General features: G+C 43.8%; 1 protein-coding gene across 5 annotated transcripts in view; it reads right to left on the bottom strand.

Annotated features, from left to right (window-relative positions):
* Positions 1–15,595, bottom strand: part of LOC105207370 (probable JmjC domain-containing histone demethylation protein 2C) — a 301,096-nt gene that overhangs the window by 112,357 nt on the left and 173,144 nt on the right. For all 5 annotated transcript variants that reach the window (XM_039459078.1, XM_039459077.1, XM_026133722.2 and 2 more), the window contains one exon: positions 7,025–9,353. In XM_039459078.1, coding sequence (XP_039315012.1) covers positions 7,025–9,353 — 2,329 coding nt within the window. The remainder of the gene's footprint in view (positions 1–7,024; positions 9,354–15,595) is intronic.

Raw genomic sequence — 15,595 nt, forward strand, 5'->3', positions numbered from 1 at the left:
GATACAGTTTATCAAAATATCGATTTAACTTCTATAATAATTTTAAATATGTACATACAATGAATGTAAAATATGCCACAACAGGCCTTCTATTATGAAAATACAATTCAAAATAAAATTGCATAATTAAATTAACAGCTATATTAAGTTCATAAAAAATTTACATCGGATGTACCTGATTTTCTAAAATGCTGATAACGTAGTATGCATAAAACAAAATAAAACTTGTTAAATTTTTATCTACATCATTAATTTTATTTGCTTTTTATTTTTGTTATTAAATGTTTTCAAATTTTATTAAAATGTTATTAAATGCTTATACGAAGTAAAGATGTAAAATATTTAATAGGTATGCATTCAGCAGCTTTTCCCTATGGATTAATTCAAAGTTGCATTTCAATCTGAACGGGACATGTCTTCACTGGAAAAAAAGTCTGGTTACAACTACCAAATGTATAGTGAGATAGTATCCATCAAATATTTTGTCAATATAATTAAAAATAATTTTATTTTTCTAAATATTTAGCAAGTATTATCAAATCTGGTATAAATTGCTAAATATTTCGGAGAGTAAAATTGTTTTTGGATACATTGACCAAATACTTAGTTGATACTCTTTCAGTATACATTTGATAGTTATTATCATTCTTTTTTTCAGCGTTCAATACTACTGGTGTCATGGCACGTTAAAAACGCAATATCATAATCCATTAAAATTACAATTAGATGTAACAATTTTTTCTAGATGTTACAATACTTCATTCACGTTTCTACTACACCATCTATCTGGATAAGACAACATCGAGCGGTGTACGACAAGATTAACCGCGAGATCCGTAGAGAGACGTTTTGTCGCGCAAAGCGGCCGGTGGCCTTGGGCGAGGAGCGCGTGACACGCCGCGAATGAAACGTAGACGAGAGACTTTCGATTCGGCGATGAAACTGGGTGAACCGTGAGATATCTCAGCGTGTGATTCAGACTCGCGTGACGCAATCCGGAGGAGTTGGAGGTACCGCGGCGAGATTTATTTCCTTGTAAACGTGTTACACGCACACCTTCGGCGAACGCGGCTACCAGAGTGCGACCGCAAAAACGACGAGCGTTGTCCTCGGGATAAATTAGCGACGAACGATAGAAGACACTTTTTACGAGACACATTCCAGACCATAGACGCAAAACTGTTAGCAACCAGCTATTTAAATAGTGATAATAATAGCGACACGACCGCTCATGTGATAAATGCTCTGGCACCAATTATAATGTCGGGCTTACATTCCGGAATAAATATCACTTGACATAAATGGCAGTCGTAGTTAAAGAGAGAAAAAGAGAGAATAAACAATAATTATATCGTATATGAGCAATAATAAATTGAATATCAATAATCGAATATATATATATAGTCGAGATGGAAAATAAAACTAATTTAGTAAAGAACTAAAATAAATCTCAATATGAAATTATCCTAGTATATTTATTCTACTAATCTATAATCAATTTGGTTTATTATATATGACGATGCAGCCCGAGTATCCCGAGTCCCTCATTATCCTGTTAGACGATGCTCTGACGCGGACACGCGATCATCGGACGAGTTGCCGGGTACCCGATATATATATTTTTACAGCTTCCTACTACGTGCATTCCTGTTCGTCTCGTCCTTTTCTCCTCCTCGCTCATACCGGTTAACAAACGGTCTCGGACGAGGCTACGGAGGGAGAAGGTTAAAGAGCAGGAGGAGAGGCAAGAGGTAGGATTAAGGGGGAGAGAGAGAGGTGGAGAGTAAGGCGGGGAGAGATAAAAAAGAAGCTGCGCGTGACCTTGTGCCCAAATGCCAGTTTCTGTTGCCGCACTCGGCGGCCAGCTGATTACCTCTCTCGGAGAGGTCGGGCTTGCATAAGCGTTAAATCGCGGTCGTTACACGAGAGAAGAGAGAAAGAGATAGCACGTAATAGGACGTATTTAGAACAGGATAATAGCACGGCTGCGCACTAGGATCGCTTTCTTGGAGAAAAAGGGCGAAACAGCGAACGAGATCTCCGAGATCGTCAGCGCCAGTTTCGCATCGCGTTGGTGAAAAACGTATAATGATTACGCGAATGCATCACGAAAATTGGATATTTGAACTGCACGCAGTTCGAGATATTTTATGCGAAGCAAGACGAGACTAGTTTTGATATTATTTAAATTATATTAAGTGCCCTAGTTAGACAAATATCTCTTTCTAACTTAAATCACTTAAATTATAGCGTAATTTCCTTTCGCGTAAAACACTTTAATTACTTGAACGGGTGCTTGAACTAATTACTTGGTCCACTTAAGTAAATAGTCGTTAATACGTCTTGGATGCAACTTCGACGCGAAAGATCGATCCTCTCGTTTACCTCATCGGTACCTCACTGTTCCGTGATCGCGCCACGCGCGCGCGAAAAAGTATCGGAACGCATAAGTACGCGTGTCTCTGCGATATTTTCTGCCGCAGGAAATTTCCAGGAAATTTCGAGTCGGCGCGTAAAACGCTCGCGTGATATCGGCAAATGCAACGTCGCGTTTCGCGACGTCCTCTCGTGCGGATAACCGATCGCCGCCGATCCGTATCTCCGCTTTATCAAGTTTCCAATTTCACCTGTTCGTTACACGTAACGAGCGATTACTTCTCCCGGCTAACTCCACAACAACATCCCTCATCGATATCCCGGGCAAATTTGCTCTTTAATTTGCCGATGGCTCTTTCGCGAAGTAAAGCTTGATAACTCGTCCTAACGCCTGTTTCGTTAATGAACGACGTTAACTTGCAACGTTACTGTATAACGATGTATAACGCGATTATACATACTTTTATATCTGTTAAACGCGCAAAATATTTTACAGTAATGCACTAAGAGCACTTGCAAATTTTTCTTTTTTTTCCTTTACCCTCGTGTTCATTCTCAACGTAATATGATATAAATTTCTTACGTGATTTTTTAAAAATAAAGATATGTACAAGATAATCAAAGTTGCATCGGTCCAGTGATATATTTTTAATAATGTTAATCCTTTTATTAAAATTTTTATGCGCTGCTTTTTATCGATGCTAATTCGGAGCGATCGACCGGTGCCGAGAGACTCTGGTGCCTTTCTTTGAACGAGAATAATTTCGCTCGCGCACGATTAATCTTAACCATACCTTTGTATTCGGGAACGCATTTCAGGTCTCGCGTGACTCATCGCCGAGGCTAGGATTGAGCCAGAAAAAAGATGCATCGATCAATCAAGCTTTAATACCTCGTGATCGAGTGCTACCGGCTCCGGTGGGATCCCAGAATGAGAGAAGATGAGACGCACAAGAACGTGGGATATCGATCGCAGGAGGATGAACCGCGTAGTTAACCTTCGTCGCTACACGATGGTCATTAGGGTAGCTCTCTCACCGCGCGTCTTCGTTCTTTTTTGCGACGTTCCCCCCGTGGGCTCGCTTGTACCCCGACGAGAGAGAAAGGGAGAACTGAGAGCGCGCCCGCTCTCGGATGCTATCGGACAGCTTCGGCCTTGAAAACGTCTCGAGGATGCAAAGACGATTAACTCGTCTGTCGACAAACTGTTGCTTCCAATTTTAACCAGTCTAATTTTCATGGAATGAGCCGCAGCATCGTTGCATAAGCGAAAAAAAAATTAGCAATTATACGGAAGAAGTGTTACTAAACATGAAGAGAATTTTGAACATATTTTATTATTTAGTTTTCTTATTTATGTCATCGATTTCATTAATTTGCTAATTCATATTTGACGCTAATTCATATTTTCAACCTAATGGCTGCAGATAGATCTTATATTCTAGCAGTAATTTTTTTACCTAAATTTTTGTTATTTAACTATTATTTTTTACTAACTTTGCTATTTTTCCTCTTCGTTATTAGACGTCAGAGTATAAAAATCTATTTTTTTAGAAAATATGAATAAATATTTTACACGAGATGGTAAATAAATCAGAAGCCAACACAGCACGAATGTCTGTCGTGAGCAAATAACAGATAGAGATGACAGTTATCACAAAGAAGCACGAAATGTCGAGATGTACATTTCTCTCTTCCTCTCTGTCTCTCTCTCTCTCTCTCTCTCTCTCTCTCTCTCTCTCTCTCTCTATCCTCCAAAATAAAATACTGTGATCTGAAAAAGCATTACAATGTAACCGACGTCCAACGTCATAAAAATACTCAGGAACGATATTTAGAGGGACTTGGCACCAACTTGATGTAATATATTGTAAAGTCGACGCACGTCCTCTGCTGTCTGCCCTCCCTCCCACATATGAGCAGCAGCAGTGGTAGACGATGTAGGAGGTCATCATCGTCGTCTAGTAGCTTGCCAACCCAAACCCTCCGTCGCCCTTTTCCGCCTGGACTCTTACGAGAAGAGGTTTAATATCTCAGTCGTGCTCTCGGTTTACGGACTATTAATTATCCCTACCTAGATGCTCGCTGAACTCGTACCTCGTGGGTCAGGTCGCTGGATTTGTTGCAAAGATTAGCTTCAGTGATACGTTAAAAGCACGTGCGAGAAAGAGACAAAGGGACGAGCTTTATATCGGTTAGCGTTAATTGTGAAAAATCCAAAAATAACGCTATACATGTAACAAAAAATTGGGTTAAAATGAAACTGATGCCACTCTATATAAAAAGTGAAAGTAGTATTTCCGAGCTTTATACCAACTACGTCAAAATCAACGACCGTAAATCTAAGGATGGATATTTTGAGCTGATCTTTTCTTAAATGCCAAGATATCAATAGCTTCCGATTTACGATACTTGCCTTGTCGCGATAAAAGTTTCGCACTTAAATTATTCGCGATCCAAAGTTCACCGTGGTTAGTTTCCAACATTCCAACTTTCAGTTAGCCGTACTTGCAGGACTTACATACCGCTTCTTCTGATCGATATATGCACCGCTAAAACGAAACGTAGAACACGATCATTGACAGACGTAGAGTCATGGCCGAGTCCACGTCTATCTTTGACTATAATGTTTCCATTGTTATCGACGAAGAAAGTACATGCATGTTTCAGACATTCAAGAATAACTTTATACCCGGCGAACTTTGACTATGGATAATTGAAAGACTGAACTGCTCGCGAGAAGATTTTACCAATTATGTTGAATGTACAAAGGATATTCATAAATTCATAACGCTGCGGAATAAGAAAAAAGAACTTTCCAAGTTCTTGCGTATAAAAATCTGGGATACGATGTCACGTACACTTTCATCATTGAAAAGATTACATTGAGGTTTTCAGGGTGCTATCACTTTCACCTGACCATTCTTAAGAATAAGCAGTCTGTCCATTATACAGAAATCGGGAGACGCACATAATAGAAATCGTTGAGCGACATCGAAAGTTTCGGAGAACGGCCTTCGGTGAGGTCAAGCGAGGCACAGTGCGCACGGTCGGTAGGGTCATCGACACGTGTCGATCAGCGGCGGCGTCGGTGGTGGTAAGTGTTCCACCAGTTTATATTTATACGAGCCGAATAGCGACGGTTTCGGGTCACCGCCTCGTTGTCGGCGTTGCCGCGCGAATGATGACTCGATTACTCGGGACGAGCCTCGTCTCTATCGCGATAATCCGGCGGAAGTCGGAGGAACGGCTCGCAGCTGGCGCCCGGAAACGCACGTAGATACAAGCCGCGCGCGCGCGCGCGCGCGCAACGCTTGGCCGTGGATACGCACGCTCAAGCCTGTCCCGTCTACCTCTTTTCTTTTTTTTCTTTTTTTTTCAGGCGCATCCGCCTGCCTGCCCTCTCCGCACACGAGGAGAAACGAGAATGGCGAGTATACGCTTGACGTAGTCACGCGAGAGCAGTCAGACAAAGAAAGTCCGACGGCTAGAACCGGCGGACGACGAGAAAGCGCCGAATGCAGCTGCCACAACGGTCGGGCATTCACTTCCCCGATGCCGGACGATAGTCTCGTTTCCTTCAAGGATCTACCGGCCGGCTGGACGTTTTTGTCGCGGGGACACGCGAGCGAGTAAATTACGCACGGGCGAAACGCCCGTGTTCTTCCGCGGATATTCGAGAAACTCGGAACAAAAGGCAAAACGCTTCTCAAAGCGTGACGATTCGTGTTACTCGTGATACTGGATCGAGGTGTTAACGTTTCAAATCATTTCTGTGTCGAGGTTATCGACGACGCGATTGATTGAACGAAAAAAAAAAAAAAAAAAAAAAAAATGCGATAAACGTTACGGATTACGGCGAGCAATTCACATCGACGGGGAAAGCGAATCTAGGGTTTAGATCATTGGCATAACGTAGTCATGATATCGTCACGCGATTGTTCAATGTATTTATTATCCGCGTATTCGAAATCGTCTGTGCATGTGCCAGCGCTATTAATGGCACGCGTAGTCAAGCGGAAAAGTAGCCGCGTAAATAAACTTTTTATCGTTGTTACATATCACGCTGCAACTGTCAATTGAACGAGCTGATTATAGGAGACGTAGCGCAACGTCGAATCTATAAAGGCGCCGTTTATCGAGGCGCGGATCTATACTTTCGATCCATATGAATTCGCGAGTATGTATATCGACACATTCTCAAGTATTTTTATACCTTAACACTTTTATGTTCGAATAAAGATTAAAATCTATTGAGAGAAATTTGTTTCTGTGAAGTTGAATATCTAGTCATTGAAATTAAGAGTTTTTTTATTCAATATTACAACTTGTTCTTTTTCTATATATATATATATACTTTTATTTCCAATGTATTAGAGCTTAGCTTATTTTAGTGATAAAACTAAATGTTATGTTTCAATTGTAAGAGATAATTTTATTTTTTTACTTTTGATCATTTCTTATAATTTAAAGGGACGCAACTTCATACAGAAAAAATCTCTGCCAATTTTTTTTTAATAAATAATCAATTTAACCCACTTTATTATGGTTTTCAATCGAACTTTTTAAAAACTTCCAACATGGAAAGGCAGATTCGCGGGAACGTTCCATTGAGAATTGAAAGACAATAAAAAAAAAGCTGACTCACCGTAACATCCTATCGTGGCGTTCTCTCTCGAGCAGCTCTTCCGCACTGGATGGTTGTGGACCCAAGAGAGTGTGCGAGAGCGGTGGGTAGGCCCTGGACGGTCTCCAGAGCATCTCGGCGGTGTGGTGACTCGGAGGTGCCGGGTTGTGGTATCCAACCGGCGGCGCCGTAGCCGCGGCACTCGCGCCGGCGTTGGGCGCACCCTGGGGCGGATGCGCCATCAGTAGGGACGTGTGTTGCACGCTCTGCACGTGCCAGATCCTGGCTGGGGTAGCGGCAGCGGCAATGGCAGCGGCGGCGGCTACTGACGCCGACGGTGTCGAGGACGACGTCGTCTCCTCGACGCTGAGCGCCGAGCTCCTGCTGCCGCTTCTCTCGTCGCCAGAACCGGCGCTCTTGAGCGAGCTTACCCCGCTGTCGGAGCCGCTGTCGCCGTAAGTACCGACGACGCCGGCGGCGCCGCTGCTGCCTCCCGACGACCGTATACCGCCGACTGCCGTGGGCACACCGGCGAGGACGCTCGTTCCAGGTATACCGGCCCCGGCCTCCACTTCCATGAGGCCGGCCTCATCGCCGCCCCTCGATGTGTGAGACTGCTGTTGCACCTCGAGGAGGCTCGACGGGGTCAGACGGGCGCTGGGATGATGATGATGTTGATGCGGACTGCTCGCTAGCTGATAGTGATGATGTTGCGAGGGCTGCTGTTGTTGTTGTTGGTGATGGTGATGGATCACCGGACTGTTGGTGGAATAACGTTGCTGGTGGTGCTGTTGATGATGGTGATGGTACTGTTGTTGCTGATGGTGCGGCTGATGGTAGGGCTGTAGATGATGGTGATGATGGTGACCGGCGATCGGCGGTGGCGGCTTGTTCAGTCTCTCGGCAAGGATGATCGGACTTTCGTTGTGCCGACTGCGTTCCTGCTCCCGCTGCTGTTCCAGGAGCAGGCTGCTCTGCCTGCCGGGGCCGCCGCCGCCGCTGCTACTAAACGGACTCAGCCTCTCCAGCACGGAGCCTGAGTCCTGACTGCTCGACTCCAGCAGCTCGACGACCGATTCGACGCTGGCCGCCCTCACACCGCCGACGCTACCCACGCTATCCTCCGTGCCTAACTCGGTGGTGGTCAGCTCTGTGCGTCGCGACCGCTGCGAGCCCACCTCCTCTTCACTGGCGTTCTCGTCGCGGTCGTCTTCTGTTGCTGCTGCTGCTGCTGCTGCTGTTGCTACTGCCGCCGCCGCCGCCGCCGCTACGTCCTCTCTGTCTTCTTCTACAAAATCCTTTGTCTTTGATCGAGTCGACTTCAGCAGCGGCGGACTGCCCTCGCGGATAGCATTTGTCTTGTCGCTGACCAGCGGCGAGTCGACGTGCAATCCATTCACGAGTAACTGCGGTGGCTGTTGTTGCTGCTGCTGTTGCTGTTGTCGTTGTTGTTGTTGTTGTTGTTCCTTGCGCTCGTCGACCTTATCCGTGCTACAATTGGTCGTACGGGCGTCCTTTCTCGATTCTGATTTGTTATCTGTTTGCTGCTCCTCCTTGGAAGCCGGATCGCCTCCGGGATCGACTTTGTTTGGAGGTGGTGGCTCAGGTTCTCTGTCTCGCTCCCTGGACTGACTCTCCTCGTCCTCCTCGAGTTTGCCGACCTCTCGTTCGGCCCCGTCGTGCTTTTCTACCCGCGCTTCCTCCTCGACGTCGTCCTCGTCGTTGTCTTCCTCCTCGTCCTCTCCCTCCGCTTCCACCACCGATCCTCTAGTCCGATCCGCTGTAGCTTCCTCGGTGTTTTTGCCCTTACTACTCTCGGACCGGAGCTTTCTGCCGACGGGGCTTGTTCTCAGCCGCTTAGTCAGTGGATCGTACCGTTCCTGACTCTCTTCATCCTCTCCCTCGAGACGCTCTTCCTCCTCTTCCTCTTCCTCCTCCTCTTCTTCCGATCCGTTACCGAGGCGCTCGTCCTTGTCGGCTCTCGCGCCGGTACGATGATGCTCGACAGATTCTCCCTCGGCGTCTGTCTTCGCTTCTTGACCGCCTCCTGGCCTCGGTCTTCTTCGTACCGGCCTCTGATTCTGTGCCGGACCCTGGTGGTCGGTGGTCGGGCTCTTTACCGCGGCGCCGCGTCTTCGTAGCTTTGAAGCACTTCCCGACGCACTGTTCGCTTCCTCTAACACGGGCCGCGCGATACGATTGTTAACTTTACCCGACGGCGGACCTTTATTCTCACGATCCTCTTGCTGTCGTGTGGATAACGCGGTTTCCGCCGATTCCTTTTCGGTTCTCTCGCGACTGGCACCCTCGCTCACGCGTCGACGTCGATTGTTACGAGCATTGTTCTTCTCTGAAACAAGAAAGAGTAATGATAAATACGTCATCGCATACACGCTATTAAAGTGATACTAAAGCTAACTTGGAATCGAGTTCAGTAAAGTTAATTTTAAAACGCATTTAAATTAACCGTTCCTACTTTCTACATCTATGTCATAGAAGACTACATTGTGCAGAAAAAGATAGCGACTCGTTAACTTGGTCTTAACTTTAGTACTACTACATGCCCCAATTTCACGATAGTACGTACGGACAAGCAAAAGTAACCGTATATTACTATAAATTAGTACTTTACTGTACGTAATTTCATAGCCAGACATAACTGACGAGAAATAGCTTTTAACCTGAAGTTTTTAAGAGACAATAACGTTAAAGTTTTCTCCACGACAAACTCCTATAAAAACCGGTATCGAGTCGAAACTTATTTTATTCACAGTTCTCTTTTCGTTTATCTGCAATTCCGGAATTTTTAGACGACGTACATATATTTAATGATACTACGCGACGAAAGCTGATTATGTATAAAGAACGTCGCATGTCGGCAAACGAATCGCAGAGTCGTTAATTATTGAAATTATCGATGTTATGACGCGATAGATTATCGCGCGCCCGATATGCCTGTGCACGAAGGTTATCTCGATACCCTTGATCGGACTGCATAATTGTGGCGGGCGATCGATCCCTACAGCTGTCCGGTACATCGGCTGTTCACCGTCCAGAGAGAGATTATGGAGCTGATTTACCGAGGTAATTCCTTTGATGTGCGCAGTCAGTGATTCGCATAACTCGGTAACCCTAGGATGCTATATAAAGCGGCCACCCTGGCAATCCACCCCCTTTTCCACCCTCACCTGGTGCATTCGCATAATTCAATACATCAATTCTCATGCATGTTCTTCCGTAAGTTATTTTATCTTTCAAATATCACGCAAAATTGTAAATTACAGAGAAACCTTTGACATTGAGCGATGCGAGTGAAGTACTATCACTTCTCCGACGCATTATCACTTTCATTCAGATGGAAAAGTAAACTAACGTGTAAAAATTAAAGAAAGAAAGGGGTGACAAACTGAATTTAAATCTTCAAAGTTAAAACGTGATAATAGCAAAAACATTCTTATCATATAATTAGCGATACTTCACGGATTATTTCCAAAGTCGAGTACTACGTCGAGTTCCAATGCTAAAGTATAAATCACGATAACAATGTAATACCATTATTCTCTGCTCAATTGGCGCTTATCCAAAAGCCGATAGCATCGGTAATAATCGCCATAACAACTGGGTGTAGTAAGCTAAAGGATTGTTATTGGTGCAACATTAAATTGCTTCCTAATTTATTAGACCAAATCGCCATTCGTGCAATCGTATGTTGCTTCAAGTGTTCCTGGATGTTCGACGAGATGTCGCAGAACATTAATCTATCGCAATTATAAATCTTGTCTACTGACCCCGTTTGAGAGTGCGCTTCGTAGGTCGACAACAACGTGGATCAATTCATCTGAGAAATCATACAATAGTGCGCTACATGTGCAACTGGATTTCCAATTCTCGTCGCGTTAGTCCGAGTTCAAGGGAGTTCAAGGGGGTCTTCGATTAACCCAGTAGGTACACGGCCGTAGCATGGGAGCAATTTACAACAATGCACGTCATACACGTATATTCCATCCCGAAGAGAAGCGAGCGGATAGAAATTGCATGCCCATCTATGCGAGTGTGCGTACGTGCGCGCTCGCGCGAGGGAGAAACTGGTTGGAAAACGAACGGAGAGGGATGAACAGGTGAAGGGGAGGAGGCCACGCACAAGTATCCACGCGCACAGGCGTATACACCCACCGCGCGAGCGGGTAGAGAGAAGGACGAAGGGGGTGGGGAAGGAAGACACGGCGGAGGGATTTATTACTCGGGATTTACTGTTATTACCCGGAGGGGGAGGACCACTCCACAACGGCAACGGCGATGCATACGGCACGGTAACGTGGGGTGTGTTCATCCGATACGTGCAGTTCGCGCACGCACACGCTTATCGTATGTGTATGTACGCGTGTATGCGCAGCGACACACGGCGATGCACGGACGTGGACGCATCGTTGCGACGAGCCGACATCCGTGCATCTCGTCTCCTAGCGACCTGCGGTTTGTCGTTTCACCGTTGCACGCATGCATTACGTCGCGCGTAATTGAACGGTGATCCTGTACTTTGTTTCGCGCTGTTGTTGCTCTCACGCGTGGCGTCGTTCATACAGCCGTCACTTTCGTCCCGAGACGCGATTATCAGGTATCTCTATCCAATCGACACATGACGAGATAATGACTTTCTATTGTTCGTAAGCATTGCGTAGAGTTACTAATAAGACCAAAGTACGTGAAGAATGGAGAATAAAATGTAGACAATGGTAATTGGAATAATGATGATTCATATAAGTGACGTGGAAAAGATTGCTCGAAAAATTCAGAGCAATTTTCTAAATATGTTTTTCTTCATAAATAAATAAGCGATACTTTTGAAAGCGTCTTTAGTCGACAAACTATTTTTTGGAGTGCTTCTTTTTTCCTCAGCAAATGTTTGATGACTCGGAAATTCCAACAAAGAGTAAAAGAATCCTTCAGGAGACATGTGTGAATATCGGAACATCGAAAAGAGTCCAACGTTGACAGCAAAAACACGTTTAAGCAAAAAATATTTAAAAAAAATCATATATATATATATATATATATATCAATGGATTTTTATTCAACACGCGACTTAAATTTTCATTTATATGGTACTTTCATTTCTGGGTCGAATATCCGTTTTTATCTTTTTTTTTCGTAATACGATATTTACGCAATGTGGATCCACATTTCATGTTTAAGTAAGATAACGTTAAAGATCGTGGCGAGAAATGACATGTTATCTTATAATTCTCAGTGGATATGATAATCGGGTTATTAACATGCGATTATCACTTCGTAAAAACATTGTGAGATTATATTATATTTTAAGAAGATGAATGTTATTGTTTGCGTATACGTTTCTTACAACAGATTAGATATTTATGTCTAACGAGAAAAACACTCTAGTAAATATGAAGTATAATGTTAGTCATGGACTGTTTTCCCGTAGCGCGTTGCATTATGTAAGACCTACACGTGCGATTTATTTGCATGTAAATTCTTATCGTCGTGTGTACAGAGCATGACAAATTGCTTTTGTTCACTGAAATAAGAATGATGAAATAAAACGAGTACGTTATCACGAGTCATAGAAAATCACAAGATTTATAACAGTAACGTTATAAAGAAAATTTGTAAAGCAAAGTACGTAAAAAAATAAAATTAAACACCCTCTCACGTTTAATTAATTTCTTCCATTAAGATATTCTGAGCCGATGTCAAGTAAAGATAATCGACATTTTTGCGATGAAAAATGATAATTATCTTACACCTTGAATACTCTTCATCATTAACAGATCGCATCAGTCGGCACATCGATTATCTTCCCATAAGACAGTCTCCAATCTCTACGATCGAAAGCTGTTTACATGACCTTGCATCTCGCTTGGCAGCGCGGAAAGCGGAGGGTTTTAAAAGCGCATGACCCTTCAAAAGGGGCTAGGTCGTGAAAAACAACTCCTACGCCAGCGCTCTTTGTCACGAGGGGCAACGGTGCATCCCTAGTTTGATAGATATCGTCGGCTTGCTCCGGAGTTGCAGGGGTGCGGAATTAGATATGCCTGGGCGGTCTCGCCAGGCATTTAAACCCTTTGTCAAAATCAACGCCCCATGCAGACGAGCGAGCAAGCAGGTAGCCCTTCAGCGCGCGTTCTCTCTCTCTCTCTCTCTCTCTCTCCCTCTCTCTTCGTGGTTAACAAAACATCACCCTCCTTCCTCTGACTCTGGCCACCCGTTCCCTCGTACGTCTACTATCGACCGCGTCATGCTGAATCCGCATTCTGCACGCGCCATTAGTTTCAACGTGAGTATCAGTCACTGCCATCCGCTCGCTCTATTGCTTCTCTCGAAACTTTGCATTACGTACAAAAGTTCGAGAGAGAGAGAGAGACAGCAGTGTGCTGTATGAAAATTGAGAGATAGATTAATGATAATTTCAAGAAATTGTTGAACATGACTTTTCATTTGCGAATTAAATTTCATATAAATTCAAATACTAAAATCCTATTCATATTTAAATTTTATGCCTGCTCTCTATTCGATCAGATAAAGCACAGGTAACCTAGAATATAATTTTTGCACACACAATTCAGCTCAGAAACACACGTGGAGACAGTTCGTGGAGATAGATCACGTATTTGCGCTTCAATACCAGTCAATTAAATTATTTGAAGTCGACAAGCTTCAAACTACCTCGTTATTCGTTTGTTCTTCCATTCCCACTGTGAGTTTTATCCCTTTTATAACTCGTCCCCTAACGGTTCGTCAAATTTTCTTTACTGTCTGAATACCGGATGTTAAGCGCTTAACGTCCCGCGCAATAATAAACGCGCACGAGTTTCGCATGAATAATGGATTTAGAATTAGATAGTCATATTAAGCGCTAAATACGCGGCATGAATACAAAGTTTTATGTACATGTTAATACAACAGGATCGCTGCGCAATCGTAAAGATTGCCGTTCACCCCGCGGACGGAATACATTGCAAATAATTGCGACATTTGTTCTATAACATTGATTTTAGAACTCGGGATGGAGATTTTCATACGCGTGTAAAGGGAGGAGCGTGAAGGCGCGGCAATAAAATGCATATTGAAATTAATACGGCAGCCGATTAAGCGCGCGTAATGCAATGCTTTAAGCGCGGAAGAGCGATTTATGCACTGCTCGGTGCTGCACTTGGATAATTAGGCTGATCAATTAAGCGCATTTGAGGGAAAACCACATAAACGCCGCGGCAATATACTAATGCAAGGAATTATACACGGCAGCTTGTGTGCGCAAATATCAAAGAACGGTGCAATTCTAATGAAAGAATTACATAGTTCAAGCGAGGGCTCATTAAAGTTAATTAAGCGATATTGGATTTATACGTTTATTTACTGCTTTAGAGACGAATATCGTTGCGCTATGTATATTTAATGTTTTAATAATAATAAGATATTTGTGGATGCTGGATATTTATGATAATATTCATTTACTATTTATTATTTAATATTTATTTTTTTAAATTTGATAAACTTTCTGTGACCACTTTATTAATCATACTATTGCGTGACAAAAATATAGCATTGTCAGATTTAATAACTGTACGGTTTATCTTATCGCGTAGCGAAAGGCGATACGGGTGAATGAAGGAATTGGCCAACGAGTAAGAGTTGCGATCTTCGCGCTCGCACAAAGATCCGTGCGTCTCTTCGAAGAGACGCGTCTCGTCTTCCACGACGCTTATTTTAGGAGCCTCTATTTCTGCCGATGCTCTCTCCACGGCGGCGCTATGGACGAAGATCTTCGCTGCGCGTTTGTTGATAAACTTATTTCCAACATCGCGGAACGCGTAGCGAAGCGAATCGGAGTAGCAGAAGCGAAGGTAGAAAAGAGAGAGAGAAAGAGAGTAACTCATGCCACGAGATCGCGGTGACGAGGAAAAATGGCGACGAGGTTGAAGAGATCCGAGACCCAGGGTGAGCTTAAAGACATAGAGGAGTCGGCAAGAATAAAAGTTCTGGCGTACCGCCAGGCCTTCCTCTCTCTCTCTTTCTCCCGATCTTCTTATTCTTCCGCTTCTGAGACACCCAGACCCCATGCCAAGACCCCGCGCGCGCGTCAAGCCCACCTAATTTACCCGCAGTCACCGTCGATCCTGACGGAAGTTTGATAGAGCTGACGGGGCATCGCTTGGTTTAGACACGCTACGCTAAGCACGACATGTGACATCTCGGGACGTCGTAATAGCGAAATAAAGCTTTGGCACGGTACTTTGCGGGATTAACAGACACCTTGTACTTTACTTTGTAATTGCTTTCACTTGCGCTTACTTGTTAGTTTTAGAGACGGCGCTTTGAACATCTCGCATTTATAGCACCGCGATCGTCACGAGAAGAAGATTGCGTTCGAAACTAAAACTCCACTTCGTTCAGTCTGCGAGAAAAAAGAAATTTACAAAAGTGAAGTAACAACATTAAAAAGTTATTCCATAATTCTCAAAAACACATATCGTTTTTTTTTTCAAAAGTATCCAACATACATGTTGTAAGAAAATTCCGAAATATTACAATATGCAAATAAAAAAAATACAAAATAAAAACATTTCGCGAATA

This window comes from Solenopsis invicta, chromosome 16 (assembly GCF_016802725.1).
Source record: "Solenopsis invicta isolate M01_SB chromosome 16, UNIL_Sinv_3.0, whole genome shotgun sequence".
Classification (NCBI taxonomy): domain Eukaryota; kingdom Metazoa; phylum Arthropoda; class Insecta; order Hymenoptera; family Formicidae; genus Solenopsis; species Solenopsis invicta.